The sequence below is a fragment of the Jaculus jaculus genome, chromosome 12 (genome assembly GCF_020740685.1).
Source record: "Jaculus jaculus isolate mJacJac1 chromosome 12, mJacJac1.mat.Y.cur, whole genome shotgun sequence".
In the NCBI taxonomy this organism is placed as follows: Eukaryota; Metazoa; Chordata; class Mammalia; order Rodentia; family Dipodidae; genus Jaculus; species Jaculus jaculus.
Window position 1 is genome coordinate 66,314,375 of NC_059113.1, and position 24,428 is coordinate 66,338,802.

At 39.0% G+C, this 24,428-nt stretch overlaps 1 protein-coding gene and 1 pseudogene across 15 annotated transcripts in view; one reads left to right on the top strand and one right to left on the bottom strand.

Moving 5' to 3' along the window:
• The window catches only part of Golm1 (golgi membrane protein 1), a 136,064-nt gene that overhangs the window by 80,950 nt on the left and 30,686 nt on the right, over positions 1 to 24,428 (bottom strand). For 6 of the 15 annotated variants that reach the window (XM_045131196.1, XM_045131193.1, XM_045131191.1 and 3 more), the window contains exons 1-3: positions 12,981 to 13,153; positions 9,706 to 9,855; positions 8,707 to 8,886 (exon numbers count right to left, since the gene is read on the bottom strand). In XM_045131196.1, coding sequence (XP_044987131.1) covers positions 8,707 to 8,886; positions 9,706 to 9,855; positions 12,981 to 13,031 — 381 coding nt within the window. In that variant the 5' untranslated portion in view covers positions 13,032 to 13,153. Of the gene's footprint in view, positions 1 to 8,701; positions 8,887 to 9,705; positions 9,856 to 12,980; positions 13,157 to 24,428 lie in introns of those variants that run through there. The other 9 variants (XM_045131195.1, XR_006632917.1, XM_045131188.1 and 6 more) reach the window with 6 other exon arrangements.
• On the top strand, positions 15,851 to 17,202 carry LOC101606712 (annotated as a pseudogene).

Sequence of the window (24,428 nt, forward strand, 5' to 3'; positions counted from 1 at the left end):
GACATGATGGCACATACCTTTAATCCAGACCTCAGGAGACAGAGGTAGGAGGATTGCCATGAGTTTGAGGCCACCCTGAAACTAGTGAATTCCAGGTCAGCCTGAGCTAGAGTGAGACCCTACCTCGAAAAGCAAAAACAAAAACAAAAAACAAAGCTTTACATGGGTACTAGGGAATCGAACCTGGGTCATTAGGTTTTTCAGTCAAGTGCCTTAATTGCTGAGCCATTCCCCCAGCCCTCTTTTTCCTTTTATAAAAACATTATTTTTGACTTCCGGTTAAGATGGCAGCATAGGTACCACACCAAACCAACCTAGGGGGGGGGAAAGAACAAAAAATCTCAGCAAAATACACACTTTTACTAAAAAGTGAAGTGTATAGGAAATTGAAGCAGCAGAGGAGAAGTAGAAGAGAGCCAGAACATCCAGAGCCCGCACAGGCTGGCAAAATCGGCCTCGGCAGCTCCACCAACGGAGGTGGTGGCGGTGCACCAGAAAGCCGCCAGACTTGGCTCTAGCCACAGGAAAAAACAGGTGCGGGAGCTTCCACTCACACCAGAACTCTCCGCAACTCAGGACACATGAAGGGAGAGTGGCAGTGAGCAATGGAGGAGCAGATCATGAGGTAGAAGAACACGTGGAGCAGTGAGAGAACCAGAGCAGCAGCGGCTCCTTCCCCTCCCCACCGCCTGAGCCCAGCTCCAGCGAACAGAGCAGCATCCCAGGACCCAGCCATGCCAACTTGAGCCAACAGCGGGACCCAAGCAGGAGCAGAGTTTGGCAGCAACATCAGTGGCTCCGGCACTGGTAACAGCGGCCCCAACAGCAGCAGACCCAGGAGCTGAAGCAGCGGCAGATCCCGCAGCAGCAGCTTCAATGGCAGCAGCAGCAGTGAACCCAGCAGCAGCAGCTTCAGCAGCAATGGTGGCTCCAGCAGTGGCAACATAGGTTTGCAGACTGGGTTAAAAAGAAGGATCCTACAATTTGTTGTCCCCAAGAAACTCACCTTTCTACAAAGGATAGACATTATCTTAGGGTGAAAGGTGGGAAAACTGTGTTTCAAGCAAATGGGCCTAGAAAACAAGCAGGGGTTGCTATCCTAATATCTGACAAGGTAAAATACAGTCCAACGTTAGTCAAGAAAGATAAGGAAGGTCACTTCATTTTGATTAAGAGCACACTCCAACAGGAGGACATTACAATCCTAAACATATATGCACCTAACATGGGGACTCCCAAATTTGTCAAACAAACACTATTAGAACTAAGGTCACAGATAACACCAAACACAGTGGTGGTAGGTGACTTTAACACCCCACTCTCATAATTGACAGGTCATCCTGGGAAAAAATAAACAGAGAGGCATCTGGACTAAATGAGGTCATAGAAGGAATGGACTTAACAGATATATACAGGACATTTCATCCAAAGGCTGCAGAATATACATTCTTTTCAGCAGCACATGGAACATTCTCTAAAATAGACCATATATTAGGACACAAAGCAAATCTTAACAAATTCAGGAAAACTGAAATAATTCCTTGCCTTCTGTCTGACCACAATGGAATTAAACTACAAATCAGTAGCAAGAAAGGCAATAGAGCATACACAAAATCATGGAAACTAAATAATACACTACCAAATGATGAATGGGTCAATGAAGAAATCAAGAAGGAAATCAAAAAATTTATAGAGTCAAATGATAATGAAAACACAACATATCAAAATCTCTGGGACACAATGAAGGCAGTTCTAAGAGATAAATTTATATCCTTAAGTGCCTGTATTAAGAAATTAGAAAGGTCACAAGTAAACGACCTAATGCTTCACCTTAAAGCCTCATAAAAAGAAGAAAAGGCAAACCAAAAATCATTAGGTGGAACGAAATAATAAAGATTAGGGCAGAAATTAATGAAATAGAAACAAAAAAAAAAAAAAACAATCCAAAGAATTAATGAAACAAAGACTTGGTTCTTTGAAAGGATAAACAAGATTGATAAACCCTTAGCAAATCTGACCAAAAGAAAGAGAGAAGAGACACAAATTAATAAAATCACAGATGAACAAGGTAAAATCACAACAGATTCCAGAGAAATTCAAAAAATCGTAGAGACATACTATAAAAGCATATACTCCACGAAGTATGAAAATCTGAAAGAAATGGATGATTTCCTTGATTTATATGACCTACCTAAAGTAAATCAAAATGAGATTGATCACTTCAATAGACCTATAAGAAATATGGAGATCCGAACAGTTATCAATAATCTCCCAACTAAAAAAAGGCCAGGCCCAGATGGATTCACAGCTGAATTTTACCAGATCTTTAAGGAAGAGCTAACACCATTGCTTCTTAAGCTTTTCCAGGAAATAGAAAACAAAGGAATCCTATCAAACTCCTTGTATGAGGCCAGCATCACCCTGATACCAAAACCAGGCAAAGATAGAACAGAAAAAGAAAATTACAGACCAATCCCCCTCATGAACATAGATGCAAAAATTCTCAACAAAATATTGGCAAACAGAATACAAGAGTATATCAGAAAGATCATTCCCCCTGATCAAGTAAGCTTTATCCCAGAGATGCAGGGATGGTTCAACATACGCAAATCTATAAAGGTAATACATTATATAAATGGGGTGAAGGACAAAAATCACATGATCATCTCATTAGACGCAGAGAAAGCATTTGACAAAACCCAACGTCCCTTCATGATATAAGTCCTACAGAGACTGGGAATAGAAGAAACATATCTCAATATAATAAAAGCTATTTATGACAAGCCTACAGCCAACATATTACTAAATGGGGAAAAACTGGAAGCTTTTCCACTAAAATCAGGAACAAGACAAGGGTGTCCACTGTCCCCACTCTTATCTAATATAGTTTTGGAAGTCCTAGCCATAGCAATAAGGCAAGAGACACACATAAAAGGGATACAAATTGAAAAGGAAGAGATCAAGTTATCATTATTTGCAGATGACATGATTCTTTACATAAAGGACCCTAAAGACTCTACTAGCAAACTGTTAGAGCTGATCAAAACCTACAGCCATGTAGCAGGATACAAAATAAATAAACAGAAGTCAGTAGCCTTCATATATGCTAACAACAAACATACAGAGGATGAAATCAGAGAATCACTCCCATTCACAATTGCATCAAAAAAAAATAATAATAAAGTACCTTGGAATAAACCTAATGAAGGAAGTAAAGAATCTCTACAATGAGAACTTTAAAACACTCAAGCGAGAAATTGAAGAAGACACTAGAAATTTCCTGGAATGGAGGAATCAATATTGTGAAAATGGCAATCTTACCTAAAGCAATCTACACATTTAATGCAATCCCTATCAAAATTCCAAAAGCATTCTTCATGGAAAAATTCATTTGGAATCAGAAAAAAACTCGAATATATAAAATAATACTGAGCACCAAAAATAAGGCTGGTGGTATCACCGTACCTGATTTTAACCTATACTACAGAGTCATAGTAACAAAAACAGCATGGTACTGGCACAAAAACAGAAATTTAGATCAGTGGAACAGAATAGAGGACCCAGATGTAAGCCCAAGTAGCTATAGACACCTGATATTCGATAAAAATGCCAATAATACTCATTGGAGAAGAGACAGCCTCTTCAGCAAATGGTGTTGGGAAAACTGGATATATATCTGTAGAAGGATGAAAATAGATTCTTCTCTCTCTCTATACACAAGAATTAAGTCCAAATGCATTAAAGACCCTAACATCAGACCTGAAACTCTGAAACTGCTAGAGGAAAAAGTAGGGGAAACCCTTCAATATATTGGTCTTGGCAAAGACTTTCTGAATACAACCCCAATTGCTCAGGCAATAAAACCACAGATTAATCACTGGGACCTCATGAAATTATGAAGATTTTGCACTGCAAAAGACACAGTGAAAAAAGCAAAGAGGCAACTTACAGAATGGGAAAAAATCTTCGCCAGCTATATATCTGATAGAAGATTAATATCTAGGATATACAAAGAACTCAAAAAGTTAAATAATAAGGAATCAAACAAGCCAATCAAAAAATGGGCTATGGAGCTAAATAGAGAGTTCTCAAAGGAAGAAATACGAATGGCATATAAGCATCTAAAAAAATGTTCTACGTCACTAGTCATCAGGGAAATGCAGATTAAAACTACACTGAGATTCCATCTCACTCCTGTCAGATTGGCCACCATCATGAAAACAAATGATCATAAATGTTGGCGGGGATGTGGAAAAAAAGGAACCCTTCTGCACTGCTGGTGGGAATGCAATCTGGTCCAGCCATTGTGGAAAACAGTGTGGAGGTTCCTAAAACAGCTAGAGATTGATCTACCATATGACCCAGCTATAGCACTCCTAGGCATATATCCAAAGGACTCATCTCATTTCCTTAGAAGTACATGCTCAACCATGTTTATTGCTGCTCAATCTATAATAGCTGAGAAATGGAACCAGCCTAGATGTCCCTCAACAGATGAGTGGATAATGAAGATGTGGCACATTTATACAATGGAGTTCTACTCAGCGGTAAAGAAAAATGAAGTTATGAAATTTGCAGAAAAATGGATGGACCTGGAAAGGATTATACTAAGTGAGGTAACCCAGGCCCAGAACGCCAAGTGCCACATGTTCTCTCTCATATGTGGATCCTAGCTACAGATGACTGGGCTTCTGCGTGAGAATGAAAATACTTAGTAGCAGAGGCCAGTAAGTTGAAAAGGAGACATAAGGAAGGGAGGAGGATACTTAATAGGTTGATATTGTATATATGTAATTACAATGATTGTAATGGGGAGGTAATATGATGGAGAATGGAATTTCAAATGGGAAAGTGTGGGGTGGGGAGGGAGGGAATTACCATGGGATATATTTTATAATCATGGAAAATGTTAATAAAAATTAAAAAAATAAATAAATAAATTAAAAAAATGGGCTATGGAGCTAAATAGAGCATTCTCAAAGGAAGAAATATGAATGGCATATAAGCATCTAAGAAAATGTTCCACGTCACTAGCCATTAGGAAAATGCAGATTAAAACTACATTGAGATACCATCTCACTCCTGTCAGATTGGCCACCATCATGAAAAGAAATGATCATAAATGTTGGCAGGGATATGGAAAAAGAGGAACCCTTCTACACTGCTGGTGGGAATGCAATCTGATTCAGCCATTGTGGAAATCAGTGTGGAGGTTCCTAAAACACCTAAAGATTGATCTACCATATGACCCAGCTATAGCACTCCTAGGCATATATCCAAAGGACTCATCTCATTTCCTTAGAAGTACATGCTCAACCATGTTTATTGCTGCTCAATTTATAATAGCTGGGAAATGGAACCAGACTAGATGTCCCTCAACTGATGAGTGGATAATGAAGATGTGGCACATTTATACAATGGAGTTCTACTCAGCGGTAAAGAAAAATGAAGTTATGAAATTTGCAGAAAAATGGATGGACCTGGAAAGGATTATACTAAGTGAGGTAACCCAGGCCCAGAAAGCCAAGAGCCACATGTTCTCTCTCATATAGATGATTGGGCTTCTGCGTGATAATGAAAATACTTAGTAGTGATTCCAGTAAGCTAAAATGGGGACATAAAGGGAAGAGAAAGGAAGGGAGGAGGGTCCTTAATAGGTTGATATTGTATATATGTAAGTACAACGATTGTGATGGGGACGTAATATGATGGAGAATGAAATTTCAAAGGGGAAGTGTGTGGGTGGGGAGGGAGCGAATTACCATAGGATTTTTTTTTATAATCATGGAAAATGCTAATAAAAATTTAAAACATTAAAAAATATATATATATTTAAAAAGGCAAAAAAAAATAAAAACTAAGTTTGCCGTAGCATAACGTTATAAAATGAAGACCCAAATACTTTAAGAAATGAGCAAAGTGAACACATCACCAATGTTTATATGTGATCAGTGAGTGATAGGAACCTGGCGTGTTTAATATGATAAAGGTACATTTATCACTGAATTAAGACATCAGGAAAAACAATAAAACAAAACACCTCTAACTTTTCTTTTTCTTTTTTTTTTTTTTTTAATTTTTATTAACATTTTCCATGATTATAAAATATATCCCATGGTAATTCCATCCCTCCCCACCCCCACACTTTCCCATTTGAAATTCCATTCTCCATCATATTACCTCCCCATTACAATCATTGTAATTACATATATACAATATCAACCTATTAAGTATCCTCCTCCCTTCCTTTCTCCACCCTTTATGTCTCCTTTTCAACTTACTGGCCTCTGCTACTATAACTTTTCTTTTTCTAAATATATTTATGTCTCCAAATCTTAACATCTCTAAGGGGACATGTATGCAAACCTCATCTTTCTCCTTCATTAATGATGATCTTCAGATTAAACCCTTTGGTGCTAGGAGCTGACATTTTCCAAAGCTGACTATGAAGTCCAGGGGGCAAGATCCCTCTTACAGCAAGCGGGAGAGCATCTGCTCTGGGGAGTTATCATGACAGCCCTCAAATAGAAGACTACAGTGAGACACAGTATTATTAGTCCATTGTATGAAAGAGCAAGCAACTTTGTAAGAAGAACTAATCATACTCTCATGCAGATGTCGTAGCCTCTTGGTGTCGTGTGGATTTATAGTTTTGGAACCACTGTTGGTGGTGGGTGGGCCACTGGGACTGACTGGGTTAAAGGGTGGCTAAGACATATTCAGACATAGATTTTATCCTAATTTTTAATATTTCTACCTGAGAGAGTTCATCCTTATTATTAAATAGGTCGCTACAGTAAATGAATGATCATTCCTACATCTGTAGCTTTTTTGTTTTCATTTGGAATTATGCAAAATGCATTGACAAGAAAGTAGACTAGTTGCTGTGTCCTGAAAGTTGTCTTTCATCCATTCTAGAAGATGTGTAAGAGGAGAAAAGAAAATTGAGACTGGTTGACGTTCACAACATTTATTCCTTTGAGGGAGGGTGACACTGTACACTAAGCACATAGCTCTTTTTTTTAATTTTTTTTTGTTTATTTTAATTTATTTATTTGAGAGCGACAGAGAGAAGGACGGGGAAGAGAGAGAGAGAGAGAATGGGCACGCCAGGGCTTCCAGCCACTGCAAATGAACTCCAGACGCATAGCCCCCTTGTGCATCTGGCTAACCTGGGTCCTGGGGAGCTAAGCCTTGAACCGGTATCCTTAGGCTTCACAGGCAAGTGCTTAACTGCTAAGCCATCTCTCCAGCCGACATAGCTCTTGTGTTCATTTCCCTCCCACCCCCCAAATCTTAAGGTGATTTCTATGGCCTTGGCCAACTATTCTTCCTGAAGATTAATGAGGGGGCACTGACAGTGCTTCAGGCTGGCCACTCCACACCTGGCCCTGGCCCCCAACCATGTGAAGGCTCAATCATCCTCCAAGGCCACCACAGTGTCACACCTTGTGATTTTGAGAATCCCTTGCACCTTCAGATCTCCAATGGCATAGAGGTATAGAATATAGAGAGAGGTGTGTTGACCATAGCTCTAGTTTGGATTCTGGTAGGTAGAACAGCTTGAAACCTGAAATCATCCTGTCTGGATGCAGTTCTGACTCTGGACTCCAGCTCATGCCAGCTGTCATGAAGCTTGACCTCTTGTCATGATGCAGCCATCTTAGAGGAAATTAGCCACTTCTGCTTAGGTTGTTGGCAGTGTTGCTCACAGCTTTGCTTTCTACACTAATTAAATAACATTATTCCAGTATTTTTCTACATTCCCATATCTAATCTCCAGCTTCTTAAGGCTGAGTCTTCTTGCAAAGGCCACTTTCTTTCTCTAGAGTACAAAAGTAAGGACCTTCTATACTAACTGCAGTGTCTCTATTACACTTCAGTGTGCACACTTGCTGCTACTGTTTGCACATTCTACAGTAGAGTTTCCTTATCTTGCTCATGGTAGTGCATTACAGGCAAGCATGAAATGTAAAGTATTTAATGAAAGAAAAAGAAAACTTCTAAAAAAAAGAAAAGAAAGAAAGAAAACTTCTAAATTTGTTTAAAAAAAAAAAAAACTAAGTCCACATTTGAGATATTGGATCCCAAAACAGAACCTCCTTCCAATAAGTCAACTGTTCCCCAAGAAGAGAAACATGCATTAGACCGAGTAAAACCAGTCTGAGTAATAAATGGCCATTGATTTTGATGCACATTAGAGTGAATACTAATTTCTGTTACATAATTTAACTAGCAAGAATCATATAATCCTCAGAGAAAGCAAATCAAGATGAGATAGTAGAACCCTTCTTAATCTGTGTAAGATATGGTTTTAAACTTAAAAGTCAATGCTCTTGGTCCTCTACTTGGTTGCTAATGCTTATCTAGAGATGTACACCTGCTCCCCTCTGTGAGATGTTTGAAGACACAAATCTGAATTCTGTGAGACAGAAACACCTGGCATAGCCTGGCAGAGGAGAACATAGTGGGGAAGCCAGCAGCAAGAAAAATCCATCCATTCTGGTTCTTTTCCATTTTTGTACCACTGCTAGTGCAAAAGTTTCACAGACCCAGCCAGGGATATACAGTAGTATGGGGGTTAAGTGGATACCCAAAGCTGGTCCAACATGCTCATTTCATGTAATTACACAAATCTACACCATGAATATGACCAGGCAGAAACTGTCATTCACAAGAGCACAGTAAAGAAATAGCAGACCTTGCCTTTTCATCCTGGTATAACTTGTTGACACTCTCAAGCTGGAAGCTGTGGCTGGACCGAATTCTGTCGAGCTGCTCTCGCTGCTTCTCCAGCTCTCCCTGGAACTCATTCTTTTTTAGCTCCACAGCACCTCTCTCTGCAGCTGCCATGCGGACCCGGCCTTCCAGCTCCACAACTCGTGTCTACAAGGAGATCACAGCCTGAGGGCCAATGTCACTATTCCCAGACACGTCCAGATCCCTCAACAAAGAACACAGAGCCAGAGACTGCACCCAAGCAGGGAGTCCACAGGTGGATGATTACCAAAATGACTCATCCCTGAGAGGGATTCTTGCTAAATTAGTTAGCAGATTCTTTTCTTTCTTTCTTTCTTTTTTTTTTGGGGGGGGGGGGGGAATAAGCAGATTCTTGACTAGGAAAAGACTGAAGTAAACCAAAGACTGATGTGGTTGAAATTATGGCCTAGAGGTGCATAAGGCCCTCAGAGGAGCCCTGGTCAAGAAAAGATATGTTGGCACTACTACTCACCTTGGTTCTCACCCAGAATGGCATGATGTATAGGAAAGCTAAAACTCGTATTATCCTCAGGGATGAAAACAATTAGTATATTTTCAAAACACTAATCACACCTATCATCCCAACATACTGCCAGTACTGCTCTTTGGTTTCCCCCATGAACTGAAGGGCTGGGATCAGGCTATATTCAGTCTATCTCTGCTGGCTACCTACCTAGTCCACCCCAAATGCTCAGCAGAGAAGCAGAGACAGAAGTTTCAGCAGCAAGTCTAAACTGTCACAGTAAAAAGCACTGAAGTAGAGAGTCAGGCTCAGGGTTGGGGTTGGATTATTAGGAGGTATACAGAGCCCTAAACTCTCATTACAGTGTGTGCACCACATGCAGAGCTTTCACTGACAGTAAATAAATAAATACAGAACACCCCTAGGACTATCACACACTCCTTTACACACTTGATAATTTCCTGTATACATGAGGAAGATACCTGGAGGGCCATGCTTCTGGTACTTGCAATCCAGTAGTTGAAGCCCAAGACTATGATGCAGGCAACCAGGGCAGCCAGGATAAGAGGTGAAGACTTCATGCTGCGGCGCCCATTCCCTAATCCCATCATCTTAAAATCTGATCCGAGTATCTGCCAAATAAAGACAAGTGAATCAGCTTCCACACAAAGACTGTCATTCCCAAAGCAGGCCACAGCCATCTTCACAATCCACAGGAAGGTAACCTTATGACTGACATACTCCTTGACATATAAAGTCACCATGAATACTGGGTGTCAGTTCTCATGGGTGGATGGTATGGCCAGTGCCCCAGCACAGGCTTCCAGATGGACATTGTCCAGAAACTCACCCCAGATAAGCTAGAGTCTTCCAACAAGCGATTATTTCGGTTAAGACTTCAGACTCTCTGTCTGAAAAATGGTTGCAACTGTAATGTTCAGCTCCTCAATAGTTTGAGAATTATTCATTTCAATAAACAGAAACAGCAAACATCTCTACATCATGCCAGAACACTCCTTCTCTCAGGATTCCCTGAGAGGCCTTTATTTGATCTTATCAAGGAAGGAGTTTTATTTACACTGTCTGACCAAAATACAACCACCACCTTATTAAAGCCTTTTTGGGGCAAAGCAGAAACATACTTTGGAAAGCCAACTGGAATGTTCCTGTGTACATAATGGGCAGTCTCAGTTCCCAGCAAGGCACTTCTGGGAGAAGCAGAAACAATTCCTTCACACAACAGCAAGGATAGGAGGTGTGTTATCTGGTCAAAAGCAACAGGGTGGGAGGATGGGACATTAGTTCCCCTTTAAAATCCTCAAATTGGAAATAACGTATTCACTCTCTGGGGGTGGGGGGGAAGCACTGTGTCCCTCAAACATTCATTTCTCTGATTTTAGTGGCCTTGTTTGGGTAACTGCACTGTGACCTCAAGGCAGGGTTAGCAAAAGCAATGCCCCAGTGAGAGTTGGAGTCTACAAGGAACAGCTTAGAGGAATGGAGCTATCAAATTTCTTTTTTGCTTCAACTCAAAATCAGATCTGGCCAGCTCCGGGTACATGTCACATACACTAAAACTAAAGCCCTTTACAAAGAATGTCTTCTCTGTTAAGTATGGCCAGTGAGGGGGGAGGCAAAGCAGAGGAGGAAATGATAATGAAAAGGAAGGAAGGTGAGAGGAACTAGAGGAAAGAAATGAGAAGGTAAGAGGAAAGAGAAGAGGAAGGAGAGAGAAGAGGAAAGAAAAGGGGAATCAAGAAGGGGAAGATAAAGGATGGTAGAGGACAAAGGGTACCAGGGACTCATTGCAAGATGTACGTCTTACCCTGGGATTATGCTAGCTGACAGCTGCTTCTCAAGACTGCATTCTAACATGCCATCAAAAGGTAGTTCCCTTATCCTAATTAGCTGCAAGTGAGGGAGTATGGTCAGTGAGTGAGCAAACTAGTAACCTCATCTTCAAAACAACACCTAGCATGACCACAGGTGTATGCCCAAGTACAGTGACCATACATGCTTCCTCTGCAGCTTCGGTTCTCAAGATAAAAAAAAAAAAAAAGAAGAGCTGGAGAGATGGCTTGGCAGTTAAGCACTTGCCTGTGAAGCCTAAGGACCCTGGTTCAAAGCTCAATTCCCCACGACCCACATTAGCCAGTTGCACAAGGGACCACTAGGAGGGGCAAACATGTCTGGAGTTTGTTTGCAGTGGCTAGAGGCCCTGGGGTACCCATTCTCTCTCTCTCTCCCTCCCTCCCTCTTTCTCTCTCTGTTGCTCTCAAATAAATAAATTTAAAAAATAAATAAACAAGGCCAGGCGTGGTGGTGCATGCCTTTAATCCTAGCACTGGGGAGGCAGAGACAGGAGGATCACTGTGAGTTAGAGGCTACTCTGAGACTACATAGTTATTTCCAGGTCAGCCTAAACCAGAGTGAGACCCTACCTCCAAAAATGAAAAAAAAAAAAAAAAAAAATTAAAAGAAGATGAAAAAGGAAATATGACTAATTCATGTTTTCAGCTGTCAGCCAGTGGCCACAAGTGCTGCACAGACTAACTACTACTAACTTACTACTGCTCAGAAACACTACAAATTCTGCAGAACTGCTGCAAATAGGCTACAATGCCCTGACATAGATCATATGGGCCACAATGTCTCCTTCTTTCTCTCAATGTAAGTGTCAAAGAATTGCTGAAGAAAGACCCCAGACTCAAATAATATATAAAAACAAAGAGCATTTATTCTGCAGAATCAGCCAGCATGTGGGGTCAACCATTCATACAAAATAGTGACCCAGAGAGGAGCATGCAGGCCCCTTTTAAGCACAGCTAGGGGAATTCTAGGAGGGTTAGGTCATCTTCTAATGTGATTGGCTGAGCAAGCAGCAGTTACATTTGTACACCTTTGATTGGCTGTGGCCCAGATTTTACCATCCTTGGGCATGTTTAAACATGTTTCAGAGACTTGGCAAGAACAGACTCAAGCCCTGGAGCCCACTATCTCAGCAAGTCCTTTTTTTGGTCATAGTCTAGGGGTATTGCAGGCTGACTCAGGCCGCTGGGCAGCTATCTTCACTGTTGATTAACAGCCCTTTGTTCACAGTTTTCCCAGAAATCTTGCCTGCCTCTCCAGGAAACTGAAACTTTGGCTTGGCTGTAAACTGGAGCAAATTTGATCCTCTCATCACCTTTAAAAAAAAAATTGTGTGTGCATGTGTGTGTGTGAGAGAGAGAATGTGTAGAGAACATAAACAGGAGGCAAAATCACCCACAGTAAAGGATAAACTTCCAATATGAGAACTGAGTGTGATGAAGCCATGTTACTGGACCATGCACTAAGATGACAAGGAAATCTGGGTTTTCTTGAGAGCCTAAAGCCTTTATCAGCTATTGACTGGGTTTTAAGCCAGGAGTTAGGGTACCAGACCGTCATGGTCACATAAAACTTCCACTGAGTCAGTGGCTTCCAGGCTCCTGCCTTATGAATTCAAAGAACTGAAATTGCTGGGTATGGTGGTGAATACCTTTAATCCCAGTGTCGCAAGCACTCTCAAAGATGATTGGTTGAGAGGATTCCGCCCACGAAGGTCAATGATACGGAGACACTGGTATACTTGCAAAGGAGTTTACCGGGATGAAAGTCACACACAAGCAAGTCCAAACTATCACAACTAATATTATAGCTAATATAATATATAACCAAATCATATTCATCACTACTAACACAAGAATATTTCTAACGAGTCTAACATGTATACAACCTGATAACGCGAGACTTGGGTTGTAGTAACGCGAGACTTGGGTTGCGACATCTCGGACGCTTTACGACCTAGTAACGCGAGGTCCGTGCTGCGACTTTTCTTCTCTCAGTTCGCGGTATTTTCTCGGTTCGCGGTGTTTCAAGCCGAGTCTTGATCGTTCAGACAGCATGTCAGGCAGATGAATTCGGATCAGTGATGCGTCTCGCGGAGGTCTCGGTCCGGACTGCTGAGCAACCTTTCAGTCAGTCATAGTGTCGGGAAGACTGAGACAATGGTTGCTGAGCAGCTGGGGTTTTTATACTTTCCACTACTTATCTAGAGTTCCACACACACACCTGCTAATCTCTACTATGTCACCGCACACAGCTTAGTCTTAGTTTTTGCTTACAAGGTTTGACTTTGCATTTTTACTCTCACAAAAAAAAAAAACTTATTTATCTAAACTGGCCCTGGACCATATGCTGGCCCTTACATGCTCATAACACCCAGCACTTGGGAAGCAGAGATAGAAGTATCACCAAGAGTTCGAGGCCACCTTTAGAATACATAGTGAATTCCAGGTGTATTTTTTTAAAAATGTGTTTCAGGAAAGTTATAAGAAACAAAGTTCCAAGATCTATATGTTTATTCTTGGTAAATAGAATAAGTCAAATCTGTTCTACTCTTTCAAAAAGTTATTTCAAAAGGCCTTTTGAAGAAAAAAAAAATGGTTATAGTAAAAGTCTTATGGTAAGGACAATAAAAGTTTTTGTTGATAGTTATGAGATGAACTGACTAAAGAAGATAAACTGGAGAAAAAACTTTATATGTTGGATGTTAAATGTTTGATGAAAAAGATTGTTACAAAGGTTACATGGATTGTAATGTAAACTATGTAGATGAAGGTATTTGTAAAGTATGTAGATGAAGATATGAGTAAGCTTAAATAGAAGGTTAAAGACAAAGTACTTAATCAGATTACAGACTTCTTAAAATGTAAAATGACTATTAGCCTAGGGCTTACATCAGACTAACAAAGTATGGCCTTGGCTGGTAGCAGGTTGCTATGGTATTCAGGTTGTAAATTTAACTTTAATTCATTAATGTTAATCTGGTCATAATAATGGTTATGACTGAATTTCCAACCAAGTTAACTAGGTTCCTCTATTTGTCAACCTTTGAACTATATCTGTTTTTTATAATAGCAATCTTTTATTCTTTTTTGTTTTTATTAACAACTTCCATGATTATAAAAAATATCCCATGGTAATACTCTCCCTCCCCCAACTTTCCCCTTTGAAACTCCATTCTCCATCATACCCCCCTCCCCATCTCAATCAGTCTCTCTTTTACTTATGTTGTCATGATCTTTTCCTCCTCTTATGATGGTCTTATGCAGGTAGTGTCAGGCACTGTGAGGCCATGGATATCCAGGCCACTTTGTGTCTGGAAGGAGCATGTTGTATGGAGTCCTGCCCTTCCTTTGGCTCTTATATTCTTTTCGCCACCTCTTCTGCATTAGACCCTGAGCCTTGGAAGGTGTGATAGAGATATTGCAGTACTGAGCACTGCGGTCATTTCTTTCCATCACCATGATACCTTCTGAGTCGTCCCAAGGTCACTGCCATCTGAAAAGAGAAGATTCTCTACCAAAAGTGAGAGTAGCATTAATATAAGGGTGTGAACATTAACAGAAGTGCTTACTGGGCAGTTTGATAAGCATAGTATATACATGTAGCTAAATCTTAAGGTTAAAATTGACTCATTAATATTTAATTATCTCCTAAGGTGATTATATCTAAAACAAAAATCTCACAGAGTAACTAGTTACTCTTTTTTCCTATTTTGTAAGGTAAATAGACCACATTTAAAACATTAAACAGTATTTATCTGTCACATACATAAAAAACTGTTTACTTCATGGTAAACAGTAAAAAAAGAATCTAAAAGTTATGATGTGATTTTAAATTTAATTCTTCAATTCCTCCAACAATTAGTCTTAAATTTTCAATTTTAACTTATGTTATTACTAAACAAGTTTACCAAAGTACCACAGACAGAATTATAGAGTTGGTTAAGGTTCAAATAGTTCAAGATTGTATCATAAAATTTTGTGTATGTTAAGAGATTAAAAATATTTCTTTTTTTGGCTCAGCAGTTAGAGGTGCTTATTTGCAAAGCTAGGTGCACATAGTGGAGCATATGGTTGGAAATTGTTTGCAATGGCAAGTGGCTCTGGCATGCCCATTCCCTCTATTTTCCAAGCGACTTGTCTCCTTTTTTTATTAGATCATGGCAGCTTAATCTAGTTCCTCTGTTCTTTGGGTATGTTAAATATAGCTAAATTAATTTTGAAAATTAATTTATGCATTGATATTCATCTTAGTTAGCTTTTAAAAGAACTAAATCTCCTCATAAAAAATATATGTATGTATTATATAAAGGTATCTCACTTCTGATGAACTTTAAAAATTATAAAATATTTCCTGACTTCATATTTAAGCCAAAAAAATATAACTACATAGTATAGATTCATTTTAAATTCTGTCAGCAGATGTTTTGTTCATAGTTTACTCTCTGTAGCCTCATGTGCCTTAAATATATAGACTCTACTTTGTTGATATCAGACTTTTCCAGATGTCAAAATATTAGAATATTGTAATTGGGTTTATACAAAGTCCATGATGTTTAGCTATCAAAAAGCATGCATCATCATGACTGGCTAAAACTCTGTAATTTTAAGATGGTTCTTGTCTTGTTCATGCTGGTTTTGCTAGATGATTATCACTGAGGTTATAATCTAAGTCTTATAAAAAGTGACTTATTGTGATATTGTTCTTAGAAAAACTGAAAAAGCTCCCAATGTTTAAAAAAAAAATCCAGGGGGCAAGATGGCAGGGGGTAAGGTTGGAATGACTCTTGGGCAGCCACACCTTTCACGACAGGATTTTGCTACTTTTGACATTACGAAGTTAACGCCACTTTCACATGAAGTTATCAGCAGACAAGCTATGATTAATATAGATACAATTGGTCACATAGCGCATGCGAAATCTACTGTTGTAAAAGCCATTTCTGGCGTTCACACGGTCAGATTCAAAACTGAACTTGAAAGGAACATTACAATCAAGCTTGGATATGCTAACGCTAAGATTTATAAACTTGATGACCCAAGCTGTCCTCAACCAGAATGTTATAGGTCTTGTGGAAGTGGTACACATGATGAGTTTCCTACAGATATTGCAGGAACTAAAGGAAACTTCAAATTAGCCAGGCATGTTTCCTTTGTTGACTGTCCTGGCCATGATATTTCAATGGCTACGATGCTGAACGGTGCAGCAGTGATGGATGCAGCTCTTCTATTAATAGCTGGTAATGAATCTTGCTCTCAGCCTCAGACTTCAGAACACCTAGCTGCAATAGAAATCATGAAATTCAAGCATATTTTGATACTACAGAATAAAATTGATTTGGTAAAAGAAAGTCAGGCTAACGAACAATATGAACAGATTCTTGCATTTGTACAAGGAACAGTGGCAGAAGGAGCTCCAATTATTCCAATTTCTGCTCAACTTAAATACAATATTGAAATTGTCTGTGAGTACATAGTAAAGAAAATTCCAGTACCCCCAAGAGACTTTACTTCAGAACCTCGACTCATTGTTATTAGGTCATTTGATGTCAACAAACCTGGCTGTGAAGTTGATGACCTTAAGGGTGGTGTGGCTGGTGGTAATATTCTAAAAGGAGTATTACAGGTGGGCCAGGAGATAGAAGTGAGACCCAGTATTGTTTCCAAAGATAGTAAAGGGAAACATGTGTAAACCAATCTTTTCCAAAATTGTATCACTTTTTGCGGAGCATAATGATCTTCAGTATGCTGCTCCAGGAGGTCTTATTGGAGTTGGAACAAAAGTTGACCCTCCTCTGTGCCGGGCTGACAGAATGGTGGGACAAGTGCTTGGTGCTGTTGGAGCTTTACCTGAAATATTCACTGAGTTAGGAATTTCCTATTTCCTACTGAGACGCCTTCTAGATGTGTGCAATGAAGGGGACAAGAAAGCAGCAAAGGTCCAAAAGCTGTCTAAGAATGAAGTGCTTATGGTCAACATTGGATCCTTGTCAACAGGAGGGAGAGTTAGTGCTGTGAAGACTGACTTGGGCAAAATTGTTTTGACTAATCCTGTGTGCACAGAAGTAGGAGAAAAAATTGCCCTTAGCCGAAGAGTTGAGAAACATTAGCGTTTAATTGGTTGGGGTCAGATAAGAACAGGAGTGACAATCATGCCAACCGTAGATGATGACTGAAAAATCCCAGCTTAACAATACATTTGGAAGAGTTAGAACTTCTTTTAACAACCTAGAGGTATATTTTCAAAGCAATATTAGAGGAATAATTTCACAGCTCCTTCATTTGATAGGTAGCTGTAAGTTTATTCTCATTTTTGCATGATGAAAAGCTAACCTCCAGAACAATATAGGGTCTATGATAAGTGTAAAAATTGGTATACAATTAGATTGAACCTACATTTTCACAGAAGTTAAAGCATTCCAAAATGTCTAATTTATACAGTCAGGATATTTAAAATAACTTGCTATGCTAGTCTTTACTGCATCACACCTATCATAGAATTTATCTGAAATAACTTTCTTTTTTTCTTTAATTTTTTAAATTTTTTTTAAATTTTTACTTATTTGAGAGCGACAGAGAGAGAGAGAGAAAGAGGCAGATAGAGAGAGAATGGGCGCACCAGAGCCTCCAGCCACTGCAGACTGAACTCCAGACACGTGCACCCCCTTGTGCATCTGGCTAACGTGGGTCCTGGAGAATTGAGCCTCGAACTGGGGTCCTCATGTTTCACAGGCAAGCATTTAACTGCTAAGCCATCTCTCCAGCCCAACTTTTTTCTTTTTTAAGAATTCTCTTTCAGTAACTCCACATAAAGGACTTTTCTAGTAAAAGCTGATAGATAACAAATTTTCCTTGAAGACTAGCTCCTTTTTGTTTGACTCTCATATTTTGTATTGTTATGTCTTTAAAATTTTGAGCAAAAACAATACAAACAGGCTCACAGGAGGTTGACTCCTAGAATATGAGTGCTCATTCCCATGGGCCTGAAGTTAGTCTTCCCCCCCTAGTATACCAGATGATTTTAGAGAACTCGTCAGGCTCTTTCCAGGATTTACTCTCTGGTGGATTTTATTTTAGTGGAACTGGGGATGGAGCCCTGGGCCACTTGGCTGCTATAAGCACTCTACTGTCTTCACCCCAGCCTTGGGTATTGTTAGTTGATATGGTAATGACATCTGTAGACTGTAATATATGTTAATATTTGGGCTTTGGACCTTGCAAAAGGTGAAAGATGTTCAAAAAATTGAGTGAGCCCTTTTGATTTTTATATCTCATTCTCCATTCCCCCGAACTTTTCTTACACTGTGCTTTTAAGTTTTTACTTATGTTTTTTGCTTTGCTATTCTGGTAGAACAATGATTCTCAATTCCAGATGACATGAGAACTGTTAGGGTAAGCTTTTACAAAACAGGGGGAAAAGTTGCTTTGATGCAGTGTTCAGATATTGATTCTATTAAAAACAAGTTTTTTTAAAAAAAAACAAGTTTAGAAAGTTAAGAAGTAGGCATATTAAGTAATGGATTCTACTGAGGTTTAGTAATTTGGTAATCTTCTTTAATTTGCTTTAAATTTTCATTAAGAGGGGAATTTATACTACAGTTAATAGTGTTCTCTTTCAGGTATTGATGCTGCCTTACAGGAGTTTAGAAGCTGCAGCTATAGGTCAATTCTTAAATTCAAATGTTTTGAGGGTGAATACTGACATGTACTTGATAAATTTTGAAGGGTTGTATTGTAGCATGAAGAACAAATTTACATAGAATAAATTCTTAACCAAACATTAATTTTTTAAAATCTAATCTCACCAGAACTGAAAATAAATATCTTACAATTCATTTTAAGCAGCCATGTGAATTTCAGCAGCTTTGTAAAGCACTGTGCTTAATGTAATGGTTATCCACAGGAATGAATGAAAACAATGTACCTTGTGATTGTGACTGTCAACAGAAGATGTTATTTTATTGAGAAAGTGCTCATTAATTGATGTTACTGACGAAAGTAAATTGGAAGTATAAACTTTCTTGTCTCTACCCAGCACAAAAAAAAAAGAAAATCCACTGCATACAAACAATGTTAATATAGTTTGTCTAAGCTTCATGTAACAGTCATAAATATTTCTTTAGTTAAGCCTTAAGATTATTCAATGGTGGACGTCCGGTTAAGAGGGTGGCATAGGTACCACGCCAAAGCAGCCTAGGGGGGAAAAAGACCAAAAAAACTCAAAAAAAATATACACATTTACTAAAAAGTGAGGTGTATAGGAAATTGAAGCGGCAGCGGAGAAGTAGAAGATACCCAGAACATCCAGAGCCTGCACAGGCCGGCAAAAGCGGGCCCACCAACTCCGCCAAAAGCGGCAGCAGCAGCAGCGCACCAGAAAGCTGCCAGGCTCTGCTGGAGTCGCAGGAAAAGCCAGGTGCCGGAAGCTTCCACCCACACCAGAGCTCTCTACAACTCAGGAAACGTGAAGGAAGAGTGGCTGTGAGCAATGGAGGAGCAGACCACGAGGTAGAAGAACACATGGAACAGCGAAAGAACTAGAACAGCTGCAAATGACTGCCCTCCCCCACCGCCTGAGCGCAGCTCCAACGAACAGAGCAGCGGTCTGGGACCCAGCCATGCCAACTTGAGCCCACAAGGGGACCCAAGCAGGAGCAGAGTCCAGCAGCAACATCAGCGGCGCCGACACCTGTAAAAGCGGCCTCAGCAGCAGCAGAACCAGCCAGCAACTTGACTGAGACCAAAATCATGCAAGGTAACTGGAATTGTACCAGGGAAGGGTCTCACTTGGTCACAAGCTGACTTGGATCCTCAACAGACCAGAAATCTTAATCTCTTTGTTGATAGAGGATCTGGTCATTATAATAACTACTCTTGCATACATACTTGGGGCTGTTTTTGATTGAATGTGTATAGTGTTTAGTTAAATTTTGGAATCTACCTGTATTATATTCCACTCAGCCTACTTGAATACCCCATAGCAGGGAAACACAACCCCTAGGAACACCTTTATAGATAACTCTGAGAGTCTTAAGAGCCACACCTAAGACCTTAGGCTCCTACATTGAAGATATATAACATCAAATCAATTGATACAGCTAAGAATACCCAGCTAGCTAGAAAATCCAAGCACTAACTTAATCCAAGATGCAAAAATATATACATTATAATACAAGAATCACTAAAAAGCAAGACAATATAAATCCACCTAAAAGTATTAATGCATCAGAAATGACCTCCAGTGAGAACGAGTTAGAGGAAATTCCTGAGAAAGATTTCAAAAGAATGATTGTAAATATGTTCAAAGAGGTCAAAGAACAAATCAAAAGAATCAAAAAAGAAATCAAAGAGGAAATCAAAGGAATCAAAGACGATGCAGGACACCAATTTAATGAAATAAAGAAGGCAATACAAGACATAAATAAGGAAATAGAAATAATAAAGAAAAACCAGTCAGAATTACTAGCAATGAAGAACACAGTTAATGAAATAAAAAAACTCTGTAGAAAATCTCACCAGTAGGATGGATGAAGGAGAGGACAGAATACCTAAGCTAGAAGACCAGGTGGCAGATCTAATACAGTCCAACAAAGAGAAAGACAAAATATAGAAAAGTATGAGTGGGAATTTCAGGATATTTGGGACACTATGAAAAGATCCAATATAAGAATTCTGGGCATAGTAGAAGGAGAAGAACTCCACTCCAGAGGCATAGTAGGCATCTTCAACAAAATTATAGAAGTAAATTTCCCCCAAATTGGGAAAGAGGTGCCAATGCAGATACAGGAAGCCTTTAGAACCCCAGCCAGACAAAACCTGTAAAGAACTTCTCCTCGCCATATTATATTCAAACTTCCAAACACAAACACCAAAGAAAAATATTGAAAGCAGTTAGAGAGAAAAATCAAGTTACCTACAAAAGCAAGCCCATCAGGATTACAGCAGATTATTCAACACAAACTTTTAAAGCCAGAAGGGCTTGGAGTGATATATTCCAAGTTCTAAGAGATAACATCTGCCAGCCAAGGTTACTTTATTCTGCTAAGCATACATTCAAATAGATGGAGAAATAAGGACATACCATGACAAAAGCAGGTTAAAGGAGTATTTGAAGACAAAACCAGATCTACAGAAAATACTTGATAGAATCCTCCATGCTGAAGAAGAGGAAAAGCACACATATAAGGAACCTAGAAAAAACAAGCTATACTCAAATACTAGTTAACACAAGAGAGCAAAGGTAGAACTGGAACAACAACAAAAAAAAAAAAATGGCAAACATAAATACACACCTTTCAATAATATCTTTTGTGTGTGTGTGTGTGTTAAAAACAGCTCCTTAAGCCAGGTGTGGTGGCACATGCCTTTTGTTCTTTCTTAGTGTTTTTTGAGGTTCTTTTTATTTTAAGTTTTTATTTTTTTTAAATTTTTATTAGCATTTTCCATGACTACACATAAATTTGCCATGTTAGTTCCCTCCCCCCCCAACACTTTCTCCTTTGAAATTCCATTCTCCATCATATTACCTCCCCATAACAATCATTGTACTTACATATATACAATATCAAGCTATTAAGTACCCTCCTCCCTTCCTTTCTCTTACCTTTATGTCTCCTTTTTAACTTACTGGCCTCTGCTACGAAATATTTTCATTCTCACATTCTAACTTCATTTTTCTTTACCACTGAGTAGAACTACATTGTATAAATGTGCCACATCTTCATTATCCACTCATCAGTTGAAGGACATCTAGGCTGGTTCCATTTCTCAGCTATTATAAATTGAGCAGCAATAAACATGGTTGAGCACATACTTCTAAGGAAATGAGATGATTCCTTCAGATATATGCCTAGCAGTGCTATAGCTGGGTCATATGGTAGATCAATCTTTAGCTGTTTTAGGAACCTCCACACTGATTTCCACAATCGCTGGACCACATTGCATGCCCACCAGCAGTGAAGAAGGGTTCCTGATTTTCCTCATCCCCGCCAACATTTATGATCATTTGTTTTCATGATGGTGGTCAATCTAACAGGAGTGAGATGGAATCTCAATGTAGTTTTAATCTGCATTTCCCTGATGACTAGTGATGTAGAACATGTTTTTAGATGCTTATATGCCATTCGTATTTCTTCCTTTGAGAACTCTCTATTTAGCTCCACAGCCCATTTTTTGATTGGCTTGTTTGATTCCTTATTATTTAACTTTTTGAGTTCTTTGTATATCCTAGATAGTAATCCTCTATCAGATATATAGCTGGCGAAGATTTTTTCCCATTCTGTAGGTTGCCTCTTTGCTTTTTTCACTGGGGTTGTATTCAGGAAGTCTTTGCCAAGACCAATATGTTGGAGGGTTTCCCCTACTTTTTCCTCTAGTAGTTTCAGAGTTTCAGGTCTGATGTTAAGGTCTTTAATCCATTTGGACTTAATTCTTGTACATGGAGAGAGTGAAGAATCTATTTTTATCCTTCTACAACTATATATCCAGTTTTCCCAACACCATTTGCTGAAGAGGGTGTCTTTTCTCCAGGGAGTATTTTGGCATTTTTATCGAATATCAGGTGGCAATAGCTATCTGGACTTACATCTGGGTCCCCTATTCTGTTCCATTGATCTACATGTCTGTTTTCGTGCCAGTACAACGCTGTTTTTGTTACTATGGCTCTGTAGTATAGGTTAAAATCAGGTATGGTGATACCACCAGCCTCTTTTTGTCGCTCAGTATTATTTTAGATATTCGAGGTTTTTTTTTTTTTTTGGTTCCAAATGAATTTTTGGATTGTTTTCTCTATTTCCATGAAGAATGCCTTGGAATTTTGATAGGGACTGAATTAGATGTGTAGATTGCTTTTGGTAAGATTGTCCTTTTCACAACATTGATTCTTCCAATCCAGGAACAGGGGATGTTTCTCCACTTTCTAGTGTCTTCTGCAATTTCTCGCTTCAGTGTTTTAAAATTCTCATTGTAGAGATTCTTTACTTCCTTGGTTATGTTATTCCAAGGTAGTTTATTTTATTTTATTTTTTTGATGCAATTGCGAATGGGAGCGATTCACTGATTTCATCCTCTGTGTGTTTGTTGTTAGCATATATGAAGGCTAATAATTTCTGTGTATTTATTTTGTATCCTGCTATATGGCTGTAGGTTTGATCAACTCTAACAGTTTGCTAGTAGAGTCTTTAGGGTCCTTTATGTATAGAATCATGTGATCTGCAAATAATGATAACTTGATCTCATCCTTTCCAATTTGTATCCCTTTTATGTGTGTCTCTTGCCTTATTGCTATGGCTAAGACTTCCAGAAATATATTAAATAAAAGTGGAAACAGTGGACACCCTTGTCTTGTTCCTGATTTTAGTGGAAAAGCTTCCAGTTTTCCCCATTTAGTAATATGTTGGCTGTAGGCTTCTCATAAATAGCTTTTATTATATTGAGATATGTTCCTTCTATTACCAGTCTCTGTAGGACTTTTATCATGAAGGGATGTTGGGTTTTGTCAAATGCTTTCTCTGCATCTAATGAGATGATCATACATAAAGGACCCTAAAGACTCTACTAGCAAGCTGTTAGAGCTGATCAAAACCTACAGCCATGTAGCAGGATACAAAATAAATACACAGAAATCAGTAGCCTTCATATATGCTAACAACAAACACACAGAGGATGAAATCAGAGAATCACTCCCATTCACAATTGCATCAAAAAAAAATAAAATACCTTGGAATAAACCTAACCAAGGAAGTAAAGAATCTATACAATGAGAATCTACACATTTAATGCAATCCCTATCAAAATTCCAAAGGCTTTCTTCATGGAAATAGAAAAAACAATCCAAAAATTCATTTGGAATCACAAAAAACCTCGAATATCTAAAATAATACTGAGCAACAAAAAAGAGGCTGGTGGTATCACCATACCTGATTTTAACCTATACTACAGAGCCATAGTAACAAAAACAGAATGGGAAAAAATCTTTGCCAGCTATCTATCTGATAGAGGATTAATATCTAGGATATACAAAGAACACAAAAAGTTAAATAATAAGGAATCAAACAAGCCAATCAAAATATGGGCTATGGAGCTAAATAGAGAGTTCTCAAAGGAAGAAATACAAATGGCATATAAGTATAAATGCTGGCGGGGATGTGGAAAAAAAGGAACCCTTCTGCACTGCTGGTGGGAATGCAATCTGGTCCAGCCATTGTGGAAAACAGTGTGGAGGTTCCTAAAACAGCTAGAGATTGATCTACCATATGACCCAGCTATAGCACTCCTAGCCATATATCCAAAGGACTCATCTCATTTCCTTAGAAGTACATGCTCAACCATGTTTATTG